Source organism: Anopheles funestus, chromosome X (genome assembly GCF_943734845.2).
Source record: "Anopheles funestus chromosome X, idAnoFuneDA-416_04, whole genome shotgun sequence".
Taxonomy (NCBI): domain Eukaryota; kingdom Metazoa; phylum Arthropoda; class Insecta; order Diptera; family Culicidae; genus Anopheles; species Anopheles funestus.
The window spans coordinates 925,412-950,046 of record NC_064597.1 but is presented as its reverse complement, the minus strand read 5'-3'; the positions used below and the strand labels follow the sequence as shown (position 1 = coordinate 950,046).

The following is a 24,635-nucleotide window of genomic DNA, read 5'->3' as shown; positions in this document are numbered from 1 at the left end:
TGAGGTAAATTTTACATTTTCTCAAACAGGGTATGGAACTTGGTTCTTCGACTAACTTCTGACACAGATATCTGAGGGCATGGCCGTCCAAGAAGAAAATGTAGCCTCAAGAGCTTTTGACAAAATTTTTCATATATATTTCTATAAATTTTTATTGCACACTTTTAACAATAGAATAACATGTTGAAACTAAATAACTAAACTCGACAGTCCTCAAGTAGGCAAATTATTCGAACTGATTGGACATTGCCTGGAACGCTAGGAATGGTTCGTTTGTGTTCTCTACCATCAGTTGAAGATTCTTTCCAGCACTAGTAGGCAAGAAGAGAATTTTTCCCATTTTTAACTTGACTTCCGACCCGCCAACCATTAATGTTCCTTTACCGCTGATAACGAGCAGAATCGATCCATTGGCCGGATTGCTAACGCCGTACTCCCGCACATCGGCTGGTAGGCGAACCTCAGCTACAGCAAAGTCCGGAACTGGAGGCAAGAATGTGCGTGTGTACGGTTTCTCTTTGGGTTGCAAAAGTTTTGGCTGAAACAGCATGCTTTCCCCGGGCAAACAGTCGTAAGACACCAGCCGTAGCAGTGTGTCGACATCCTTGAACTTTGGTGTTAATCCGGCACGCACGACATTATCCGAGCAAGCCATACACTCGATGCAGTCACCGTCGAGGTAGGCGTGCGGTACATTCGCTGCGAGATAGATCGCTTGGCCGGGCTTTAGCTGAAGATAGTTAAGAAAATAGATCGACAATACGCCAACATCGCATCCAAAGTCGGTGTACAGACGAATAAATAGATGGCCCATTTCTTTGAACATTGCTTCTTGCCCATCCATCCGTTTAGCGATATCGTCGATGCAACGTTTAACATCCTCTGGCGCACTGTGCATCAAACGTTCGTACGCAATTTTCACGGCAGATTTGTCCTTTGCATGGAATTTCGCTAATACACTTTCCCCCAACAGTTTCTGCAGTTCGGGATATTCCTGAATAAAACCGTCAATCTCTCCGTACGGTCGAAAGCCACACAATGCCTGAAAATCGGTTAACGCAATTGCCAACTCCGGCTTATGGTTGGGGTCCTTGTAAACATCCGGAAACTGGCGGTGTAGTTTCTCCGCTTCGACCTAAAATGGCAGAATCTATTAGTGGCACAAGATAAGGCAAGAATCAAACTCCTTGGTTGCGTTACCTTATCCGGATGGACCTGCACGCTGAGTGCCTTCCGAATGCTCAACACTTTTAGCAAAAACGGTAGACGTCCGTCGGAAGTGCCAATCATACCGATCGGATCAGCCCGTATAGCCTCGTCTAGTCCCTTGCTCTCTCCTTTTACCGTAGCCGGCCCATTGACGTGATCACCCATCCAAAGCTCCGCGTACGGGGAGTTTTCCTCTACCTCGAGCAGTTCGTTATTTGCTTGGGCCAGCTGGGCAACAAACGATTGGCGACCAAGTTTGCCCCACTCGTAACACTTGACGTTACCGAAGATCTCCATTGTTGCGGGTTGAATGAAGCAATAGGATTCGGTGGATAGGCTGCAATGGAATGTTTGACCGTGCGGTGACTTTGACGTAAAATTGATGTTGTGTTTTCTTCCACGGTCAACGAACCAGCAGAGCAAAACAATTCTGGTACAGCTGACAGGTGGCAGAGAGATAAGTTTAAATGCATCCTAGTTAAGAAAATAAGGAAAAAATTCAATCATATTTTAGCCATAGAATACGAGAAGAATATTAAACAAACTACATAATATGTAACAAATATGAAAAATTAAACGAATTTGTGTGAGTATTTCCATTATCAAAAGGACACAAAGTAGAAAATTGATCATAGAATTTTAAATTTCCTTTACGTTTAACTTATTTTTTACAAACCAGCCAAATTAAAGGCGAAAGCAACATATGTTGCAGAAAAACATCGTTACAATCGGCAGCATGTTGTTAGTACTCAACAAAGCGCATAAACACAATGCACGACAAATGGGGTTGAACGTCAACTGCGGGGTTGTTTACCAAAGCGTTTGATCCGTACGAAACATTAGTGCGAAACACGATAAGGTGCGTATAGCAAGTTCGATTCGCTGGACAGTAGGTTTGTAAACGTAATTCAATCAATCAATCCATTGTGTATGGGCGCTTTCCTCAAACCTTTTCACTGATCAACAACGCAAAATTGAACCCACCCAGTCATGTTGACGTTTCCATGGCTACGGTGGGCCACGGGATGAATGGGGTGAGAAGAAAAATGCTGCCGTGGCTCGCTGAAGCAAAACTTAATTGGCAAAAATGGTTTGTTGTCACGGAGCATTATATTTTGGCAAACGTCATCGGAATGATTTACGAAACCCAAAGCCTATTAGCGAATTACTGTAAATGAATGACCGCCGCAGTGAAATGAGCGCGTGAGAGAGAAGGGAGCAGACGACACGCATAATGCATTGGGTTGGGTCAGGGGTGGATGCGTGTGCATTTGGTGAGAAAACTGCATGGTGATGAGAAGCCGAGTGAGTGAGTGTGTGAGATAGAAATACAAAACCACCCTTGCAGTGTGCGAGCGGGAAAGAGCGAGCAGTACAGCTGGAGTGCATTCGCCAACACACCAACACAAGCAACGACACGTAAGCACCGAGTGAGAAGCGAACTCACTGTGGTGAGCAGTGCCGGTGCTCACTATACAGATGGTGCATTTTTTTCATCCCTTAAATGCACCCCCGGCGCAGGACGATTGATAGAGTGCGAACTATTACTCGTCCTTGTCTATCGCATATGACGCCACGGTAAACGCGTACATGAGAGACAAGGAGCGCAACGTACGCGAGAGAGAGAGAAAGCAACCGTCTCGCACTACGCCGTGAGTGAGATGTCAGCTTGGAATGCGTGCGTACTGTCACGTGTGTGAGTATACCCATGCTAACGCATCCGTGTGCACGCGCGCCTGCACGTGCGCTAGTGTGTGTGTATGCGACGCATCAGAAGTGAGCAGGCAGATCAGATCACGGGAATAGGGTGTGTACACTCGGCATTTTTTCCACCGGATAACGTCTCAGTAGCGCATCAGATCGCGCGCGTTGTTTAGTGCCTCCTTCACCGCCACAGTGCGCGCGTGTGTGTGTCGTGTAGTGCGTGGACGAAACATTTCGGTTTGTCACAGGGTAGCAGGCAGTACGCCCGTGCGTACACTTTCATTACACGGTGAAGATTGTTTTTCTGCTTTGAATGTTTTTGCGAAGAATTGTAATTGTCCAGGTTTGCGCTTCTGCTGGATGGAGTTCTTTTTCGTTGCGGCGGGTAGCGTGCGTGAGTAATGCGTGAGCAACAGGGACACGCGTGATAATCGCTCTCTGTCTCTGCCGCTGCCATCTCACTTCGTCTCGCTGAACCGGTCTCAGGAATGTGAAGCTGGCAGCGAATTGTAGATCGTCGGTATGCACGTCGTTTCCACGATGAACATCTTCCTTGCACGTTCGTGTGCGTGCGTGTGTGTGTGTGTATGATTGTGCGTATTTGTGCGTATCGTGTGTGGGAAAATGGTGGGCGTTTTATCGGAACGGTGCAGCTTTCCAGGGGAAACGGAAATGGGATGTGCGTGTGAGAAAGAGTGAGAAAGAGATAATAAACCACCCCATGTTAATGTTGCTTTGGAAGCATCTGTAACAGTGGTGGTGAGGTGTGCCATTCGTTGCGTTTTTTTGGTTTTACTATATGTGCGGTTACAGAATGTCTCTTTTTGGATTTTACAAGGGCGAAAGTTTTTGCGATTAGTCATTATGGGTGGGCAGAGAAAGAAATGACCAAGCGGCTGTATACCAAAAAAAAAAGGAGGACAATGACAGAAAGAAAGTATGCAACCTTCAACAAACCCCGACCCCAAACCATCAACCGTACCAACAAACAAACAGTTACCACTTCATTCAACACCGAGGCGCCACTGCTTTGTGGGAATAAGAAGCGAAAAAATGAATGAGAGAAATGGATTAAACAATTATAACAAAAAAAAACAGTTGTAAAAATAACAAACCGTCTAGCAAAAGAAAAACTACAAAAGAAGGGAAATAAAACAATACGCAGGTACCGCGAATAGGGGTGAGAATGAGAGCGCGCTAGATAGCCGCACACAGTTGCGCTTACGTACGCACTGGTGAGTGGTTGATGGCATTCGCACCAACACACCTTCACATGCACATCCGTATGTGACAAGGGGGTCGTGTAGTTGTCTCTCTGGAGCATCAATTGGTTGTTATTCTGTATCGGCAACAGACGGAGGTAACCATTGTTTTGTGCCATCTTTCCGGAACACGCACCCGAACGAAAACGTACAATTGGGAATTTCCCATTCGGCTGGAAAAAACACTCTGTCACACACACACACACACAAACACTCCAAACTAAAGGGAAAACATTATCCTTTTTGATTCGATTGTTTTCACGTTTTGGTAATTGACCTTCACATTTAAAACTTGTTTAAGTTAGTTGCCTTTTTACTCAAGATTTTTTCCGAAATGCATTTCTGCTGCTGTGTGTGCTTTGTGTGTGGTGCGAAGGAAAATAAAACGTGGGAAAAGTTCAGCTACCACAGATGACACAGGCGCATGGAAACAAAGTTTGTGCGAAAGACACACGGGACAGAGAAAAAAATAACATAAAATAATACACAAACTCTACCCTCCAATCAGCCCCACAATCAACTATCCTGTTAAGGCGTGTGTGTGTTTATCCTTCTGTGTGTGTGTGTGTGGTTGCGAAAGACGCGTTCGTCCTTTATTCTCGCGCGCTCGTATCCTTTATTGTCCAGCTGGCCATATCCACATAGGAAAAAGGCCCCGCAAGCTTGAATAATTTAGCAGGCGGGTGATAATTTTCCCTTATTTTCCTTACCGTTTTATTTTTTTTGCCATCTTCTTTAATGTTTCCTATACCGCATTTGTTGCCTTTTTTCCCCTGCTGCAGTGTGTAGCTGCACACAAGGGTGCAGTTAGTGGTTTTAGTGCGTTTTTTACGTTACTGGCAAGGGAGAATAGATTAACAGTGACAGTAGAGGTCGTTTAGCTGGTGTAATTGTGTCCGTTTGTGTGTGTGTATGTTACTTTTTACATGCTGTTGTGATAAGAAGTTTTATTTCTAATTTCCTCAAAACTACCCTTATTTATCGTCCCGCAAAAGCTCGTATGATCGTAGTGCCACGAACAAACGTACAAGTGGTTGCGTGCCTGAGCAGCACTCTGTTCACTAGCAGGTAACGATCACGTCTCGGTGTCGGCCAGCAACGACGACGACGACGACCAGCAATCGTATCAAGGGTTGGAGAAGGTTAAGGACGCGAAGAAAGGGTCGGTGGAGAAGGTGTTGATGTTGATTGTCAAAACGTCACCTACTACCAGTCACGACTGCAGACGTTTGGGAGTTGGTTCAATAGCTTGGATCATCTCTAGAAGGTCCTTCCGAACCCTACCAACAGAAGAGACGGTTAACCTCTCCCTCTAGCTACGCGCTAGAAGTGGACGAGAGACAGAGTGTGTGAGAGAGAAAGCTAGAGAGAAAGCGGGTAAAAAAAAAGTGAGTGAAATTGTGAAAAAAATAATTAAATACCTGTGTCGGGAGGTTAAAACGACGACGAAAGACGCCAACACGACGTCGACCGGCAGGCGGTTGACGAGCCCTTAAACCCTCAAACGCATCAGGACCGTCAATATAGAGACCCCGTCCCGTACAGCCGCGGCCGCACGATGTTTAAGTACATACCGATATTTAAGGGATGCAACCGGCAGATCGAGTACGTCGACAACCGGCACTCGTCACTGCCGAACGTGCCGGAGGAGATCTTCCGCTACTCGAACAGCCTGGAGGAGCTGCTGCTCGATGCGAACCACATCCGCGATCTGCCGAAGGTAAGTCTCCTGGGGTCTTTGTCTCGATCTTATCCCTTTATGGGCGAAACACTATGTCACGGATCGATAGGGCGGAAAAAGAACAAGTTTGACACCATGGACATGTAGCGAAATGCGAAAAATTTGTCATTTAATCAATTGAACCTCTAATTTTTTCCTCCCATTTTTGCTTACGAGTAGGCAAATATTTCGGGTACTTTTTTTTGGTGCTATATGCTGCATTTCCTTATCATTAAAGAACCAAAAAAAAGGGAAACATCCGCACAATACCCCATCCAACGTAGACGTGACACAGAAAGGTCTTATCAAATGCTGATACTGGTGTTGATAATATTAGGATTGTTTTTTTTTTTATTGGGCTGAGCAAACTCAGATTGCTGCTAACATGTTGACAGTTATGTCAGGGCGTAGGAATATAGTTTTGAAATCATTTACACTAATGTTTCCGCAATCAGCTTGAGCAGAATATTCCCTATCCTTAATTAGTCAACAGGAAGCCATTTTACAACAGATAGATTTTTTTATATTTCTCAAATAAATGTTTTTCCAAAAACTCATTTGAAACTTTTCTGCTGATTTTTTTTTCAAATGTGTAGCTGATTGCTTTATTTTTTCCATACACGCACAATACTGGTTGAAATGTAATACCATTCCTACTACTTGACCTGTCAGTGTTGTGCACAGCTGTCAACTAAGCGGATGACGTCTGAAACTCAAAACTACTAAGCTAGTTTGGTGTCTTAATTGTTTTTTTTTTCAAATTCTTGTTATGCTATTTACATTTCCAACAGGGTGAGAGGTTAATTAAATCACGTTTGTTAACCGCTTCGAAGAAAATAAAATGTTTTCATAATAGTAACAATGGTATTTTTTTTTCGCTCAAACACTCGATTTAACTGCCACCACAAGCAAGGTAATGAAACAATTTTCCAAAAAGAATCACTTTACTATATTTGTACAACATATGGTGGTTTATGCGCAAAACGGGGTGGGGTGTCGTATCTTCCGTCATTGTTATTTTTATGCCATTTTTAGGGAAAGCCACAGTGGAAACAATGAAACAAAAAAGAACATGTCTAGCATCGCAAAAAAAAAAAATTACAATAAAGCGGTGTCTCTTCATCGTGGTTGTCTGTGTGTAAAGTTTTTTATGGTGTCTCTACATGGTTGCCGCATTCAAGCGAAAACACCAACCAGGAAAAAGCTTTCCAGCGAGTATTCCCAGGTCCGGATCGGTTGGTGTACAGTTGGAGCGGTTGATGTCGTCATAGCACATAGTCCCGGCTTTGAAACTGTATATGCCAGAACGGAATGTTCCGGTAAAGAAACGGGGTGTATGTGAAGGGTGGCTTGAATGGTGAATGGCTAGAAAGAAAGAGAGAAAGAGAGTATCCCCCTAACCCCTCCCCTTCACGATCTCATGATCGCAATGATCATGGCAGGAAGGTTCTAGGGGTTGCGCGATGAAAGAAAGAAGCGATCGCGTCCACCACCCTTTTCGGCTATCTCTCCCATCTTGCATCACTTCTCCAGCGCGTTTGCTGGACTTGTATGCGCGCATGTATGGGTGGGGTTGGACCAGTTTTCCCAGCCCGCTTTTTGGGGTACGGGCTGGCGATGACGACACCATCGCTGTTCTCGTACTGTAGCTTTTTTGTTGTTTTGGTTTTATTATCCCATCCACTACTATGCTATCGGTCTCTTGAACCTTTTGCTACCTTGTCATGAGATGCTTTCAGTGTGTTGAGGGGAGGAAGTCTGTTTGTGAGTGAAAGACCGCTAGAGCATATCTGGAGGGTTTTTCCTCCATGGTGATTGCAACAAAACTGTTGTACGGTTTTGCGCTTGACATTCGTGTTGCTTTTCACCGTTGCGCTGGTTTGCGTAGTTCGCTTTAATCCCAGACACAACCAGTTGGTCCAGTCTTACGCTAGAACGAACAATTACTGTTGCCTCTCTTCCGCTTTTCGTAGCTATTTTCGGTCATGTGCACCTTTTGCTAGTGATTGATGAATTAAACAACGTAGGACGGAACGGACGAACCAATCGGTATGCACTTCATGTCTACACAATGTAGAAATGTACAAGAAGATCAGCATTTTTTTATCAAGCCATTTGAGATATTCGAGACTATGAAGAAATACGGAGTAGCTCAGTGTAGCTTAGTGTAGCGCGATAATATAGATGTAAAATTCAACCAAACTGTCACTCAAAATGAAAAGAATATGTTTAACATGTACAAAAGGCATCTTTTTCCCAAGTAGCTCAGTGTAGCTGTTTTATTGGTAGAACTGATTTTTTTTTCTTGGAAAAACTACAGAAGATGCCCAATAGCATCTCTCTGTCTGTCTCAAGTTGTTGAGAATTCTTTCAGAATTTCTATCAACCTTGGTTAACATTCTCTTGCACAATGCAGTAGTGAATCTTTAACCTTCAAGTAGGCAACCGGATACCCGGGTATTTTTTTCAACTTTGAACTGCAATAACTTTTGATTCATTGCTTGTATTGACCTGAAATTTTCAGTATCCTCCCAACTTTTTATTTCCGAATTTTGGTACAAAAATTGTAATTTTAAACAAACAGTAAGTATTTTATTTTGATTTATTTTAAACATTACCACGTAAGTTGGCAACCAGCATACCCGGGTATTCCATACATTTTGTATGGAGAATGACGTTTCTCTTCTTCTTCTTTACGGATTTAGAATTTCAAATGGATCGTTAGTATTATCGTATCTAAAGAAATATAATAAATGATAATATTTAATTATCATTATATTATTATTATTATATTATATTATAGTATAGTATAGTATATAGTATATAATTTATATAATATAATTAAAAAAACCATTAATTGTATGCGTCAAAACGTATGGAATACCCGGGTATGCCGGTTGCCAACTTACGTGGGTAAATTTGGTTGCCAACTCTACGGTTAATGAGTATGTCTCTTCGGTGCTGTTTCACTGTACACGTTTGTACAGATCCGTGTTCTAATCAGACCCACTGTGCACAGTGAATACAGGCTTGGAAACGCATTTGTGCCATCATTGTGTGCGTGCCATTTGTGGGGCGTATCTGTGTATGTGTGCGCGCCTTCTTCTTCCGGACTGGTAGGAACTGGTGTGGCCATGAAGCCATACCAAGGTAGCGAAAGGGGATGCATAAAGAAATCAGCTTTTCCACCCCGAGTGGTTTGTGTATCCTGCGGTGGTAGCAGGCCTGCACTGATTTATCGGGAAAGTATGCATGAAAGGGAGATAAAGCAAGTTATCATCTCGGCTAATTGACAGCTCGATCGATTCTGGATCGACCTGGTATGATCTTTTGCACTGCTACTGCTTCCCCGTTACTGGTGGCATTAGTGGAACCACCCTGTCCTTTTTAGCCATGACTCGAAGAAACCAGACGTAGAGTGAACCCTATTACAGCACCATTATGCATGTCATTTCAACGATTAAAATATTTTCTTCCCTTTTTGCCTGTGGTGTTTTTGGTTCCAGCGTCATTACGGTGGGTTTAATATACAAACGACAAACAAAGATTGATCGCACCACGATTGCAGTGCGTCACCCGTAGCGATTTCGACAGCCACTTAGTTATGACTTTCCTCCACTCCCCATCAACTCCCTTCTTCTTCACCCTTGAACCTTTGTACGGGCCCGTTACACACGGTTTTTACATTAGGTTGTGTGTGAGATATGCGTGCCAGAGCGTGAAGACACTTGTCCTCCGATGGGTGTATAGTGTCGTGTCGTTGATCAGATACCCTTCGGTCCTTGTTCAAACGATGATACCGATGGCAGCTGCTCAGCCATCCGCCTTACCGTCGCGAGGAATGCCATTTCGGGGTGTGTTTCGGTGTGTAAAACAAGGCAGACGTATGCTGGGCGATAAGATAGTTGTAGCACTCTCGACACCTTGACCGGTTCGATACTTGAATGAACTGACCACAGAAAGATTTATAGGTAGATAAACTAGTATACATCTGCAACCTGGTACGCGATGTTCGTTGCGTGTCTGTATGCATTTTGAAGAAAAGGTTTTAGCAGTCGGCCCAATACTCCAAAAACCCTGGTTCGAATCTCATCTAGAAGGGTCTTACCCGTTGCACCACAGCGACTCCTTGAGTTCTTTTAGATTCCATGACAATAACTAACATCATAAACCACTTGATGATGGTTGGAAAGCTCTCAAGGCCTTTTGCTATCACCAAGATTCTGCACCAGGAAGTTTGGGGTAGTCTGTCTACTGTTTAACTTAGCACTGGAGAAAGTTTTCCGAAGACTTGAGGATTCAGTCATACTCTGATGATCTATAATATCCTTCCTATAAGATCAAACAGGTGCCAGAACTCTTAGGGCTGAAGAAGAATCCACGCAAGTCGTCTAAAATGTATCATATCTTGGGTGAAAAGTCAGCTCATTGAAGTTGAGGACATTCTACAGAAAATTTCTCCACTCAAAACACCTGTTGCATCAGTCGCTGTTGGGACGATATTTTCCCAGCACTCACATACGTTACTGAGGCATGAACTCTATCCAAATCTAACTAAACGTCGAACCGTGGAAGTTGCTCGATGACCTCACGTTTTTGGTAGGAATTAGACTCGACAAAGTCCGGACAACTGGTCGTGTCATTAGAATAATACCGGACGACTTAGCTCGTGAATTCTTATTAGGCCGTTCACATGGATAGAAGAGACTTTATAGGTTCTTAACTCAGATACAGTGTTGATGTGATGTGTCTACTAAAAAGCCCAGATAAGTCTCAACGATTTCACCGTCCTTTATGGAAGTAATTGTCTGTTAGCTGGAAGACATCACCACTCCGATTAGGCATCACCGGTTGACACAGGCAAAGTAAAATCTTGACATCAAATCAAACCGAGCTCTGTGGCGTTTAATCGCCGCATAATGTTTGCCGGCCAAGGCAGAATTAACATGACCGATAATAGTTTCCACGTACATATGCGTGTCGATCGGGTGGGATAACATGTTAGTCCTGTTTTTTTTTGTAGTTGCTGTTTTTGGTTGAAGTGTGCGTTAATGAGCCCACGCGTCCAGCACTCAGACCCCGGGTCGTACGGACGGCTATTTGCTGAAGGATGCGTCGCGCCTTAACTCACCCCCGAAGGGGTGAGGGGAGTGAGCAAAGGGAAACATAACTGGAAGAGACGATAAACTCCGTCCCTAATTGCATCCACAACAGGTGGTGTGTTTGTATTTGTTGAATCGGTTGAGAAGGATTCTGGTGAAGCATGGAGGTTCAACAGCTAACGCAAGCATTATACGAAAATAAACTTTAACACACTGCCCACGCCTCTCTGTATGGTAGGGGTGGAATGGGGAGGTGCGTGATATCGCTTAGCTCAGGAAGGAAGAAAGCATCATCAGCTTAAGCGGCCAAGGCTCCACACGAAGCTTGTTATGTTATGCTTCTTTTTTTGTTGCTTGTTTCTTCTGCTCGTTTCCCTTCATACACTCGTTCGATTGTTCGCTTTCGTTCATGCCTCGTGGGATCAAGTGTATGCAGTGGGTGTTTGGTACACACTTTTGCGATTTGCGAGCACTTTCGTCCATTATGCCATAAACCTCATCATCATCGCCAGCGGTGCGAGAGTGTGCCCCCGGGGGGAAGGATATGGGTGTGGGTCGGTTCGTAGAACTCGCTCATTACTTCACTTCCGGCAGTGGGCACCGGACACAGTACAGGGAAAGAAGGATTTTGTCGATGTGGTGGATATCAGTGGGTTAGGAAGGGAAGGGGACGGGGTGGAAATGGATATATAATCCACTTTTATAACGCCCGCGGGACCAGCAACGAAAACCTGCACCCAACTGCACCAGAGGAATAGAGCAAACAAAGCAAAAGTGGGGTAGTTCATCATCCATATTTCTCGAGAGTTTTATTTATTTTCTAACCTTCGCGGTACGCGGTTTAATGGCTCCGTCTGCTACCAATTCCAATTCCACATTGTATCTATTTCGCATCACTCTCACAACGCTCGAACAATCAGTACGAAACGAACAGGATTCAGTGGTATCCTTCTCTATTTTCTTTTTTGCTTTATTTTCCTTCTTATTGTTCTACAGCGCAGGAAGCCTGCCTGTTGGCAGTCGTTTCCCGGTGCTGCTGTTAGCTTTCGCGTGTACTAATAATAAACAGTTCGTCGTCTACCTCCGTGCAACCTAACCGAAAACCCTTACCATAGTTGATTTCCCGTATCCAGGTCGTAACGGGTTTTTTTGTGTGCTGTCGGCCATTCGAGTTACCCGCGCTCATTTCCCATTGACAGGCTTGTTACAGTTGACAAGCGAAACTATTAAGTAGATAATTTTGTTACACGGGTTGCATAATTTTAGGTGGCGCATCATTGCGCTCGTTGCCTCTGCCCTCACTGGTTGACAAATTACGACTCAATGTATGCAATCCGCATGACAAACCCGCCCTGTCGCGTACCTTGTTAAGCAGCGTTGTTGATCGGCGGTTTTTTAAAAACGGCACAGGATGTAATGAATCCGGGCAAAATTTACGGATACTTCTCCACACCCTTCTCGATTTGATTCCCTCTGTTTTACCGAACGATTCCACTTGCTTCGGCCGTATCGATGATGTGTGCGCGCGCTCGTTAGCGACTGAGCTCCGGTGGTGGAACAGAAAAAAAAGAAGGTTAAAGGAATGATGGGGAGAGCGTTGGATGGGGGTAGTTGCAGAAACCGGCGAAGGTCCTGTCCTACATAATCATGTTGTAACTTTGCTACCTAACAAGCCAACTACCAGGAATTGTACATCATCATGGTGTGGGTAGGTATGTGTGCTCCGGTTGCACATCCTGGACATTCCGTTCCTTCTATACGTTCCCGGGTTTTCCTTTTGCTTCCTGCTTTTTTTCGTTGTGCCCCCGAGAGAAGCTTTTACGAACAAAGCAACACCACCAGTACACATCGAGATCGATTGGTTTCCGTTGCACTGACTATAACAAGCTTGAGCGGGGGAGGGGGAAGTGGGACTAGGGGAGAGGAAGCCCAAGAGACAGGAAACGGTTGCACAAGGATTCGACGAAACCTGGCCGCTTCCAGGTTATTGCAAGTTGTTTGTTGAAGGCTACCATTACACACATACAACACACACACACACAAAAACAACCAAACAAAAACTTTAGCAACAACAACAAAAAATAAACACATTGTGCAACCTAAAAAACCATTAACTCTCCTACCATTCGCTTCATTTGAGGGATGAGAAAACATTAGGCGAAAGGATAGAGAACCATTTTACTAGTTCTATACTCATATATGGGTGTTGTGCAAAATGGTTTCCACCTCCGCCTGTTCACCACCCACTGGTCCAACCACGGAAACCGAGGTTCCGATTCCGATTCAACCAAAAACCCCTGTTTTCCTGCCACCATTTTCACCCAGCGGGTTTCCACCATATTCACCATTTGTAGGATGAGCAAAACATTTAATTGAATTGGAAAATTGTTTCCTTTTTTTTTTGCTCTCTTCCAAAGAATGAGATTGGGGGGCGGGATGTTTGGAAGTGGAATAAATAAAGGAAAAATAGAACAACGGGTTGGGAGGGGGAGTATGGGGGAGTTGGGAGGGGGAATTGCCGATCGGGAGACCACAAACTGTATTGCTGATGATGCACTCGTGCACTCAAATCGTGCACAAACACAACGAACCACTTACGCAAACAAACAAACAAACACCAGTTGCACTATCTGATGCTGAGCATCATCATCAGGTCGGCGTACGGAATGGGAGGGAAGGGGCGTGGGGGAATGCATAACGGGCGAAGGACACGCAACGAATGACGACGGGCGGACGGTTGCCTTCAAACATTGCACGTGCACGTGCATTTGAATGCTTCGTTTTGTGTGAGTGTTTTTTTTGTTGTTGTTGTTTTGCTTTTACCGCTTTGTATTGCCCTCCCGGCTGTCAAATGGTGTAGGAAAAGTGGTTTGTGGAGGGGGAGTTGGGTGGAGAAAAGGCTGGTTGGGGTGGGGGAGACGCATCTACATCCGGCCACAGTGAAGGAATGCTGTTTGCGGTTAATTGCGGACGCAGCTCAATCGAAGTACGAGAACCGATCCCTCTTTCATCCCCTTACCATCCCCCATCACCCTCCATCACTGAAGAAAAAGCTGGTGTTGGGTGTGTCGGTTGTTATTTTGCGATGAATTCGCACCGTTTTGCGCTTTATTTTCCCGCGTGTGTGTCCCCATACCTTCCCTTCTCCACCCCCTCCACTCTACCTTCCCTTATTCTTCTCCTACACGCCTGCTCAGCAACCTGTGGGACGAGATTTTCTGTTTGTGTGTTTGTGCACGATCGATTATGGAAGTTTTTCCCGCTTTTCCCCTAAATGAACTTTTCACGCGAGAAAACAGGATGGTGGGAGATTCTTTTTTTCCTCTCCGTATTTTACTATTCAATAGTGGTTTTATTGTATCTCGACATTTAATTACATTCGGGAACCTTTGGCACGATGCTGATGGAACGGTGCGAAGTGACAACAGACTGACGCGTTGAGCGACCTAGATCTAGGGAAATGGGTTCTGTGGGTGTGATGCAATTAAAAATTGGTGCTGTTAAAACTTTCGAACTGCTACAATGACGATATTTTCACTCTTTTTTTAGACGTTAGAATGATAGAAATGATAGTGGGTGAAAAGTTAACTTCTTATACATCTTTTTGTAGTTCGATTTTGGAGACTGTCGAAATATCGTTGGGAAAATTGAATCGCATATTTCGTACGTATTCAGAAGAGACCCTTTTACAATGCGTTCCTTTTGGAAGAGATTCCGGAATATTGTCTGAATAAATGGATCGCTTACATTCTACGTATTAAGATAAGTAGTTGTCCTTCTCAAAAGCCGTTTTCTGCAATGATTTCTGTTTCCTAATGGCTGTCGGAATATTGTCGGAATTATTGGATCGAATACTTCGTACCTATAAACAAGAAGAGCTGTCTATTTTAGTTGTCCATCCACAAGAGCTCTTCGAAGTACTGTCGAATAGCTAGATTTTATTCTAGCGAGACTGGAGGATTGAGAAATTCAGTTTCCATGAGGGTTTGGACTCGTTGCTAACAAAAACTACCCTTGTCTGATCAATGTTCAATTAGGGGTTTATGTACCCCTAATGTCATGGTATAGAAAACCCCCAGATATTGTAGGTAGGAGAAAAAAAATGTTGGAAAATTTGGAAAACAATTTGAATGCTACCATCTTCACAACAAAAATCATTACGATTTCTAAAAAAGTACACCAAACAACAACTTCAAGGACACTCTGCCGCATGGGAACTTCTTTACAAACGCCCCAAAAAAAATCATCGTCCAAACCGAATGGTAAACCTTTGCTCTACTTTGTTTACCGTACCACGCACCCGTTGTTTATAATACTTTAAATTCCTTGAAGAAATATGACGACCCTAGGGGTGGCACATTGTGCGTTTTCGCCGCCTTTCCAGCCAATAATATGGACGGTAACACAACTGTTCCAGGCAGCGCGCGGCCGTGCCGATGAATGTTATTATAAAGTGTGCGTCAGTCACGTCAGTGCACCCGCGGTTCTTTCGTTGCTTTTTTACTGTTGTTGTTCTTCGATCCGTTCCGGATCGTTAGACTCCCGGTCCCGGGGTGATTTGCTGGGTAACCGCCGAACCCACCCTCCGCTCCTCTCTGTCTGTGCTGTGCAGTACGGAATCAATTCATGTTAATTTAATTTTAGCCATGATGGGTCCGCACAGACTCTTTTATTTGCACAGCTGCCTGCAGGCTGCCGCGCATTTTTCCGCTACACTTGCTTTTTATTACTTGCGATCGGCCGATCATCAGGCGTTGGGTGGGCGTGTGTGTGTGTTTGTGCACCGTCCAGTGCAATGTATCTTAAAATTTCCCAATCTTTTTTTTGGGGGGTTGTATTACTCGTTTTACTGGAGGTAGCCGACTGCCCAATCATGCTATGTAGGTTTTGGGTGGAATCGGAAAACGCATCAGAATGATCTCGGGCCGGTGTGAGATGAGGCCACGAACGAGTTAACTGCCCTGCTGCCTGGTTTTAATTCAATTTGTGGAACTGCGTGGAAAAATGGAGATATCCCAGTGACTGTGATTCAATTTCAAACTGTCCACATGTACAAGAGAGAGAGAGAGAGAGAAAAAAAAAACCTGTGGCAAAATACAGGAGCGCTGGAATATTCGGGTGCGAGTAAAAAAATGGTATCCTATCGGTTCGCGGCTCCCATATCCGTGTGGGTTACAGACATAATTTAATTACTTTGTGTACCATTTTTAACTTGCCGTTTTACTAACCATTTGGGTTTTCTTCTTTTTTTGCTCTATCCATTTTGTAGGGATTTTTTCGTCTGTATCGGCTGCGAAAACTCGGACTGAGCGACAATGACATTATCAAAATTCCATCCGACATACAGAACTTCGTCAATCTGGTCGAGCTGGATGTGTCGCGCAATGGTAAGTGACGGTATGGGGTATGCGAAAAACGGGGGAAATTAATTTTCCATTTCCTAACATGGTTGTACACCGTCCCTCTCTTGGCAACTTGACATGTATACGAAACTTACATACGAACGCTTCCACTCGTTTTCATCGCTTCAGAAATTGGTGACATACCCGAGGACATCAAGCATCTCCGCAGTTTGCAGATAGCCGACTTCAGCTCGAACCCGATCTCGCGGCTACCGGCCGGCTTTACCCAGCTGCGGAATTTGACCGTGCTTGGCCTGAACGATATGTCGCTCATTTCGCTACCGCAGGACTTTGGTTGGTAAGTATGGGCACGTTAGGTGAAGCATTCCGAAACATACACGTGTTCAGCGACAACCGTTCGTGGTCGGTCGGTTGATAGGTGGAGATAGCCCTTGTATGACCCGGCGCCCACGGTAGGACGGTGCGGGTTTCGATGAAATAACGGAACCCTAGCGGCGATGGTTTGCTTCACATCAAACGCGAACGAAAGCCTCGTAAAGGGTCTTTACGCCGCTTTAGCAGCGTTGTACCTGTCTCTGTTTGTTACTGCCCGGAACGTCTAAAACCTAGCGAACCAGAACGTTTTCCTTTACTCTCTCTCACTACCGTTTGCCAAAGGTTTTGATGGGCGAATTATTTGTGCTTTGAAATGGTCTCTCACCCCCCAGACTCCCTCTACCCCTCCCTCCCTCATCCCGAGGTAGAGTTCTCACAGATTGGGAACAATGAAAGTACAAAAACGGGGTTGGTACTGAATAGTCTCTTCCCCTCGTACAACATCGAACAAACGGTCACTGTACGTGTGCAATTTTGGGGTTGAAATACCTCCTACTTCTCGACGATAGATTTTCCCTTTTGTGTAAAATGCTTTCAACCAGCTATGTTCAATGAATTCCACGAAGCTGTTGAACGTGTACTGCCTTTGTGTTAGTAGCTTTCTAGCATAGCAGTAAAGGTGCAGCTGCTAGGTGAAATTTGTTTTCTTCATCGGTAACAATCAAACTATTATTAGAATATTATAACCAACACAAGCACCAACTCCATCCGAGTGGTGCAATAGTACCATTCAGTGTATGTACTATCTCAGGAAATTCATTAATCATAACCAAACCCACAATAGCTCCGAAACCCGCACCGCTGAAGTTGTTTAGCTCACCAACCCCCTAGTATGGTCTAGCACTCACCTCAACCCCTTGCAATTTTCTCATCACATCTCTTCACAACTCTCTCCCCCACTCACCCTCTCCCCCGAAACAGCCTGTCCAAGCTGGTGTCGCTGGAGTTACGCGAGAATCTGCTGAAGAACCTACCGGAGTCAATTAGTCAGCTAACGAAACTGGAGCGTCTGGATCTGGGCGACAACGAAATCGACGAGCTTCCGTCACATCTCGGCTATCTACCATCGCTGCAAGAGCTTTGGCTCGATCACAACCAGCTACTACGGTTACCGCCCGAGATCGGTATGCTGAAGAAGCTCGTCTGTTTGGACGTGTCGGAGAACCGGCTAGAAGAGCTGCCGGAAGAGATCGGCGGGCTGGAGTGTCTAACCGATCTGCATCTGTCGCAGAATCTGCTCGAAACGCTACCGAACGGTGTGTCGAAACTGACCAACCTTTCGATACTGAAGCTGGACCAGAACCGGCTTCACACGCTAAACGATAGCATCGGGTGTTGCGTGCACATGCAGGAGCTGATACTGACGGAGAACTTCCTGAGCGAGCTGCCGTCCACCATCGGCAACATGCTGGTGCTGAACAATCTGAATGTCGACCGGAACTCGCTGGTTGCGGTACCGAGCGAACTTGGCAACTGTCGGCAGCTGGGTGTGCTGAGCCTGCGGGAAAACAAGCTTACGCGACTACCATCCGAGCTTGGGAACTGTGGTGAACTGCACGTGCTGGACGTGTCCGGGAATTTGCTGCAGCATCTACCGTACTCGCTGGTTAACCTGCAGCTGAAGGCGGTCTGGCTGTCGGAGAATCAATCGCAACCGGTACCAACGTTCCAGCCGGATGTGGACGAAGCGACCAACGAGCAGGTCCTGACGTGTTTCCTGCTGCCTCAGCAACGCTACGTACCGTCGAACCCAAGCCAGCGCGAAGATACCGACTCGGAGAACTGGGAGGAACGGGAAGCATCACGCACACATTCCGTGAAGTTTACGGAGGATTTCGGTGCGGACCGGGATACACCGTTCGTGCGCCAGAACACGCCCCATCCGAAGGAGCTGAAGATGAAGGCCCACAAGCTGTTTGCGAAGGAGCGCAAATCGGACGATTTGTCCGGAAATTTGGACACACTGTCGGAGGAGTCCGCATCGCGGCCTTCGCTGCTGAACCGTTCCGGGTACGGTGCGGCCACGATGGAAGACATACAGGGTCACGCAATACCGCACGACGAGGAGCAGGTAGGGGAAGCGGCAGCAAGTACGGAGACGGCCAGTGTACAGGATAATGTGCGGGACGATGAGGACGATGGGTGCGAGAAGCGTGTCGGTTTCGAGGTGAACGAAGACGAGGAGGATGATGCGGATCGGCAGCAGTACGGTGGAGAGGATGGCGATGGCAAAAAGCCAATTTCCAAACTACACCGCAGGTACTACAATAACTTCGCTCTTTTTTGCTGATGTGTTTTTGTTTTTCGGGAACAACGTTGTTAATTAATGTGTACCTTTTTGTTTCGCCTTTTCCCAGAGATACACCGCACCATCTTAAGAACAAACGTGTACATCATACCATCACCGATAAAAATACGAACCTGATGTTTACCTCGCTGAAGCTGAAGGAAATGACACCGCCAAAGCTGGACGAGCATCCCGTACTGGAACAGGTACCATCGACTGCTGCCAGCATCGCTGAAGGTAGGTTTTGGCACCAGCAGCCAAAACATTTTCTTGGGGTTCTAAAAATTTAAAGTCCAAAGCTGAGGTTGTACCAGATACCTTCCAGAGATAGAGAGCTAGCGCATCAGCGAGATCTGAGCTGTGTGGCGTATGTTCACATGATGTCACTAGACGTTTTTCCAGGGTCATTACATCATTTTCTAATACGCATTACATCATCTTGGCTTCATCTCACTTGGCTGAGATGTCGAACCTCATCATACCACCCTAACGGCAATGGTTTACGCATACCTGCCCATGCCACTTCAAACCGTGGCGATGGCCTTCTCCGGACCTTCTGCTCAAGCACGATTTGAGGGCTATCACTTTGCCCACATTCCAATCGTCGTCATCATGCTCGGGAAGATAAGATAAGAAATATTGTTGACTGGACACGTTTTCCGCAATACGCACCGGGCACCGGAAGTGTGTACGGTGGCACAATGTTTGGAAACATCAGCACAGAGTCAACAGATCAGGTGCTAAGGTCGCTCGCCGGTGGGCAATGTTTGTCCAGGCGCGGAATCCGTACGTGGCCACGGTACAGTTTCACACCTTTGCTTGCTACCGCCGCACTGGGACGCGTCAAAGCGAGATGGTAATTAGCATCTGTACTCTGGTCGGTGCACAGGGGAAGGACAAGTACCGAAAGGGCAACTGCTTGTTTATTCCGAAAAGGTTGTTGTTTTCAAGCGTCCGGCGGTCCCATGGTCAGTGGTTTGCTTATTGGGCAAAAACCGATGTGAATCGGGCGTACTTGTCAGGAAACAACAATGGGAAGCGGACGACACAACGACAGCAACATGTGCACCATTTAGCAAGCGTGCACAATGAGACCGTACGGTCGTACTGATATTAACACCCTGCATCGTACTACAAAACGAGGCACAGCTACCGCCCTAACCCCTCTCTCCCGTTGCCGCCCTGCGATGTGCTGTCAATGACGCTACTTCCATGCCGAAAGCTAACCATTTAGATAACACAGGGCCCTGCTATATTCGATAAACATGAAATTAAACACACCGAACCACTACACCGTGCGTATTCGACACGTACATAAGCGTGCGTACGTGTACATGAGAGTGTGTGTAAATGTAAGTTTGTGGAAAACAAACAAAAGGAAAGCTCCCTAACATTAAGGGGTACGCATCGTGCAGCAATCACCCTTATTTTTTTGGCCAAGCACCTACATGATCAAGCTCGCGCGACAACAACCAACCCGTACCTCGGCGCATCGTCTTAACCGTCGAGAGCCATTTCGTGTCAAGGTTTTGTTGGTGCGTCGCTTGTGTGGTTTGATTTTGTGTTTTTTCTTCTTTCTTTGGATATCACTGCATGGGTCTACCGTTCGTCGGCGTATGTGAGCTAGGGAGTTACCTGCTTCTTTACACGTTAGCACGTTATCAGTGGCTGTACAGTTGATAACATCCAGTGGCGGCAAACTTCTTTCCTTATCGAACCGTTTTGCAATCAAAACAGGTGCGCAGAACAGATAATTTTAATTGTTTTGCGTTTTTGATTTGAAACGATTACTTATTTGAAATGTACATAAAGAATATTTAAATTTGGCATACTTGAAAATAAATTATTTTTAAAATGCGTTTAATATTACTTTATTTAAACTTGTGTTGAAGCTGAAAAGATGTATCTATCCTTGGAGCTGAATAACTTCAATTACTTTGAAAGCTGTATAAAGCTATTCAGATACTAGAAGATACAAAGCATTATCATTATCGAGATTTTGTTAAAATACTTTCTGGAATATTGAATTTAGAGGATTTCAATGGTATTTCATAGTAAGTATTTCCATATTTTATGCTCCTTCATGGAGTATTTGAGGTACTAATAACTAACGAACGAATAACTAACAACGAACAATTGATAAATAATTTCAAGTCACAATCAGTTTGGAGAAATTGTATAAAATCCCATTCAACCTCTAACAAGGGGTGCGTTGTAACACTTGAATACTAGGCAGAAATAAATGTTGTACCTTTGTGAGAATCAATACGACCTTAGACGTTTATTTCATACTTGGCGCATGTTTGTAGAATGGTTCCCGTTTTGTGTTACGCCTAGTGTGGTTGTACATTTTCTCTCACAAAATTGGCATCCACTGGTATACACACGTGCACACAAGCTGCGCCACGTACGCGGTACAACATAAAGACGTGTGATGAATGAAATCGTACGACCTACTTTAAACAGTTGTTCGAAACATTCGAACGCACTTGCAGTAGGATGCGAGAGATTTCAGTTCACACAAAGGCCATGTTTTGTTGTGCCAATAATATTACAAACCTCACATCCTAGGCAGGTGTTTGCCATGCCTGGTACGTGAGCTCCACGTACACAAGCGTACCTTCGCTGGAAGTTTAGGAGGTAACCAATTTGCGCTATTTTTATGGATCTGGAACTACAAGCGCAAGATAACGCGCCTTTATCACGCTTGCCGTTATCAGTGGTTCCTTCTAACAGGGGGCAGGAGCAGCTCATCACAGGGTGCAGAAGGAATCCGCGACAGGTTGACAAATCACCGGGAACGTTGCTGCCGTGTGGTCGTGACGCACTGGTTGGTCGACTGGAACAGATCATTCAAGGGAGAACTAAAAACAATAAGCATCAGGGCGTGCCCTCCGTACCCGCAGACACATCTTCGGCACAAATTTTGAACGGCGTTGCCGCAACAATCAAACATTCGGAGTGCTGTGAGAAGTGAAGAAACGCAACCTTAGCTTCGTGAGTCGCTCTGTGTGATGAGTCACGCCTTTTTTATGCTGGTTCCGATCTACATTCGTGCCAGCATCAGCTAAAGGGCGCTCATTCTATCAAGTGGACCTCACTAATTGAAGGTGGAAATTAGGTTGCTTCGCACAATTAGTTCAACCCCGGGTGGAAGCGTGTGGAAGAAGCAATCTCCCGTCTGCAATATTACCCCTAGGCGGCATTGTGACCCGTTTATGCGGTGGTACCATTCATGGGCGCATACGGTGCGCCCGTGACGTTTTTTTTTTAAATATCTACGTATGTGTTGAAGTGCGTTTGTGTGAAGCTAGTTGCTAGATCAACTTAGGCCCTTTTAGGTTCTTACCGTTACTTTTACGACATTCGGCCAAAGCAGTGTTGTTTCCGAAACGCTGGCATAAAGTTTTGAATCAGCAGAAATACGTTCTACCACATCCTAAAGGTGACGCGGCATAGTGACGGGAGACAGGAAGGATGTTTTCAGTCAAGTTTAAAGTGAAGGACGGTGGGAAGGGACCGGGCGGACGGAAAGGGCCGAGCCGTCCCTTGTCCCGCCGGTCATCGGGTGCGTCCTCGTTTCGGTCGAACGGTACGAATGGGTCGATCACGCCCGCCAGCATCCTATCGAACGGGAAGAAGAAGGCGGGCCGCAAGGATGACAAGCGACGCATTCGCATTATCACGGCGGTAAAGGATGGCCGTGCGTTAACAGGCGGCGGGAATCCGGGTAAGGGTATCGGTGGTGGCGGTTTGGCCCTGTCGTCGTCACCGTTGTTTGGGAAGCGGAAAGTCTACGGTAAGCGAGATAATATGCCCCTGTCACTGATAAGGTGACGAAAACCAGCGCGCTCCGTACGAGCATCGTGTGTTAGTACGAGGAAGAGAATATCATATATATGTGTGCATATGAGTGTGTGTATGTGTGTGTGTATGATGAATCAATAGATGGGCTGAAATGAATCATTCATAGTGGTCATTATGCGGCAATAGTCCGCTGTATGGCATGTGGCAATTTCAAATTTATTTTACAACATTTTTCCAGACATGTGACAGCTGTTGTGTGCTTATTCTTGTTTGACTAGAGGGATCTAATATGCATTAAAATTGTCTTACAACTCAAATACCCAATTATGTTTAATTATTGGAAGCTGTGCAAGTTACCTTAACATTCAATTTGGCGTATTGTTCTTCCCTCTATAATTCGCCTTAATCGTCGCTTAATCTCGATACAGTGCAATCTTCAAGGTTTTCATGCTCTGATTATTGAGACCCAGAAAATCTGCACAATCCTGGAAAATAGTGAACCACTATCAATTGTTACTACTTGGAGAACTGGCTATACTAAAAGGGCGTTAGAGAATTAATGCAAAGTTCAAGGTAATAATGTGAAGCATATTTTTTTGGAGATACGATCGACCTGGACTTCTAAAGCCAACGATGGAATCTTAGTAGAGATGTGCACACTGAATAAGAGTTTAATCCTGCAAGTGAATAAATGGTCTCAACTCATCCCAAAGCGTTTTTATGAATCTTCAAGCTTAATATTTTACGTCAAATGCAAAATGTTCCATTAAAAGCATTCTAGCATTATTTGAACTTCAACTTAAGTGGAAAAATCACTTAATTTGAGGAGTTAAATAATGGTTTCTACGTATCGATATTGTCCACTTTCACATCTCCACTCACAGCTCGCTATATCTGGGTCTAGGTGTTTGTTTAAAATTTTACACTGCATAACTAATTTATTTCCTTTAACACGTCCAAACAACAATGCACTCGTTTGCCTCCCCCCCCCCTTTCGCACGCGTATATAATCGCAGTAACGGAAGCAAAACATGCATAACATTGTGTGTGCTGATGGAATGATTATACGCGGTAGAAACGTGCTACACCAGGAGAGCGGGATTTGGACAAACACACCAAGCGTTGGTTGTTTAATAATAAACACGATTCGGCACGGACCACAAACAGCACCGTAACCGGGTCTCCACTAATGGCCTGAACGCAGCTTCACTGCTCGTTAAAGCGCTTGCAGGAATGCAGCCAATATAAGTGACCTCCCGTTTTATATTGTATGTATTTTCTCTGTTTGACAAATCGATGTTCTTTGCGTTGGCGCACATTGTTGCAAACGATCGGACCGAATTGCCGACGTGGTTTTTTTTTTAATGCGAAATGCAAGAATATCAGAACATGCTTCTTATTTAGCTAAGCGTCTACTCTGGAAGGAGGGGTTGTTTTTCTGTTGTTTTAATTTCCTTTGGAAGCGAAAGCAACGAAAAGAGCATCGCGAAAAGGGTTTGAGTTTTGGATCATATTCGCGCGAACTGTTTAATCAGGTGCTTGGCCGCTGTTTGGTTTTTCCTCTTTCTAGACACACTCGACACGTACACCGCGTTGAAGGAGGAACGGCTGGAGATACACATTGAGCGTACATCTGCCGGGCTCGGGCTAAGCATTGCCGGTGGGCGCGGTTCGACACCGTTCAAGGGCGATGACGAGGGTATCTTTATCTCGCGCGTCACCGAACGTGGCCCGGCAGATCTGGCCGGGTTAAAGGTGGGCGACAAGGTACGTACTGCCGAACGACTCGAAGATTCTGCAATATAA

The 24,635-nt window shown here is 45.2% G+C and overlaps 2 protein-coding genes across 19 annotated transcripts in view; one reads left to right on the top strand and one right to left on the bottom strand.

Annotated features, from left to right (window-relative positions):
* Nucleotides 1-65: 65 nt before the first annotated feature.
* Nucleotides 66-1,738, bottom strand: LOC125765817 (mannose-6-phosphate isomerase). The gene is made up of 2 exons (XM_049431301.1): nucleotides 1,201-1,738; nucleotides 66-1,135 (listed from the first exon to the last, which is right to left on the bottom strand). The coding sequence occupies exons 1-2, from the start codon at nucleotides 1,504-1,506 to the stop codon at nucleotides 227-229; spliced, it is 1,215 nt and encodes a 404-aa protein (XP_049287258.1). The 5' UTR covers nucleotides 1,507-1,738; the 3' UTR covers nucleotides 66-226.
* Nucleotides 1,739-1,987: 249 nt separating this feature from the next.
* The window catches only part of LOC125765410 (protein lap4), a 48,419-nt gene continuing 25,771 nt past the window's right edge, over nucleotides 1,988-24,635 (top strand). For 8 of the 18 annotated variants that reach the window (XM_049430631.1, XM_049430624.1, XM_049430615.1 and 5 more), the window contains exons 1-7: nucleotides 2,111-3,202; nucleotides 5,171-5,895; nucleotides 16,267-16,384; nucleotides 16,529-16,697; nucleotides 17,657-18,994; nucleotides 19,093-19,259; nucleotides 24,400-24,596. In XM_049430631.1, coding sequence (XP_049286588.1) covers nucleotides 5,734-5,895; nucleotides 16,267-16,384; nucleotides 16,529-16,697; nucleotides 17,657-18,994; nucleotides 19,093-19,259; nucleotides 24,400-24,596 — 2,151 coding nt within the window. In that variant the 5' untranslated portion in view covers nucleotides 2,111-3,202; nucleotides 5,171-5,733. The other 10 variants (XM_049430549.1, XM_049430497.1, XM_049430558.1 and 7 more) reach the window with 10 other exon arrangements.

Bases quoted from the DNA above. Each gene is read 5' to 3' on its own strand.
- LOC125765817 (XM_049431301.1), bottom strand. From the start codon at position 1,506: ATGGAGATCTTCGGTAACGTCAAGTGTTACGAGTGGGGCAAACTTGGT. The intron at 1,136-1,200 runs GTAACGCAACCA...CTGCCATTTTAG, and splicing joins TGCAGGTCCATCCGGATAAG to GTCGAAGCGGAGAAACTACA.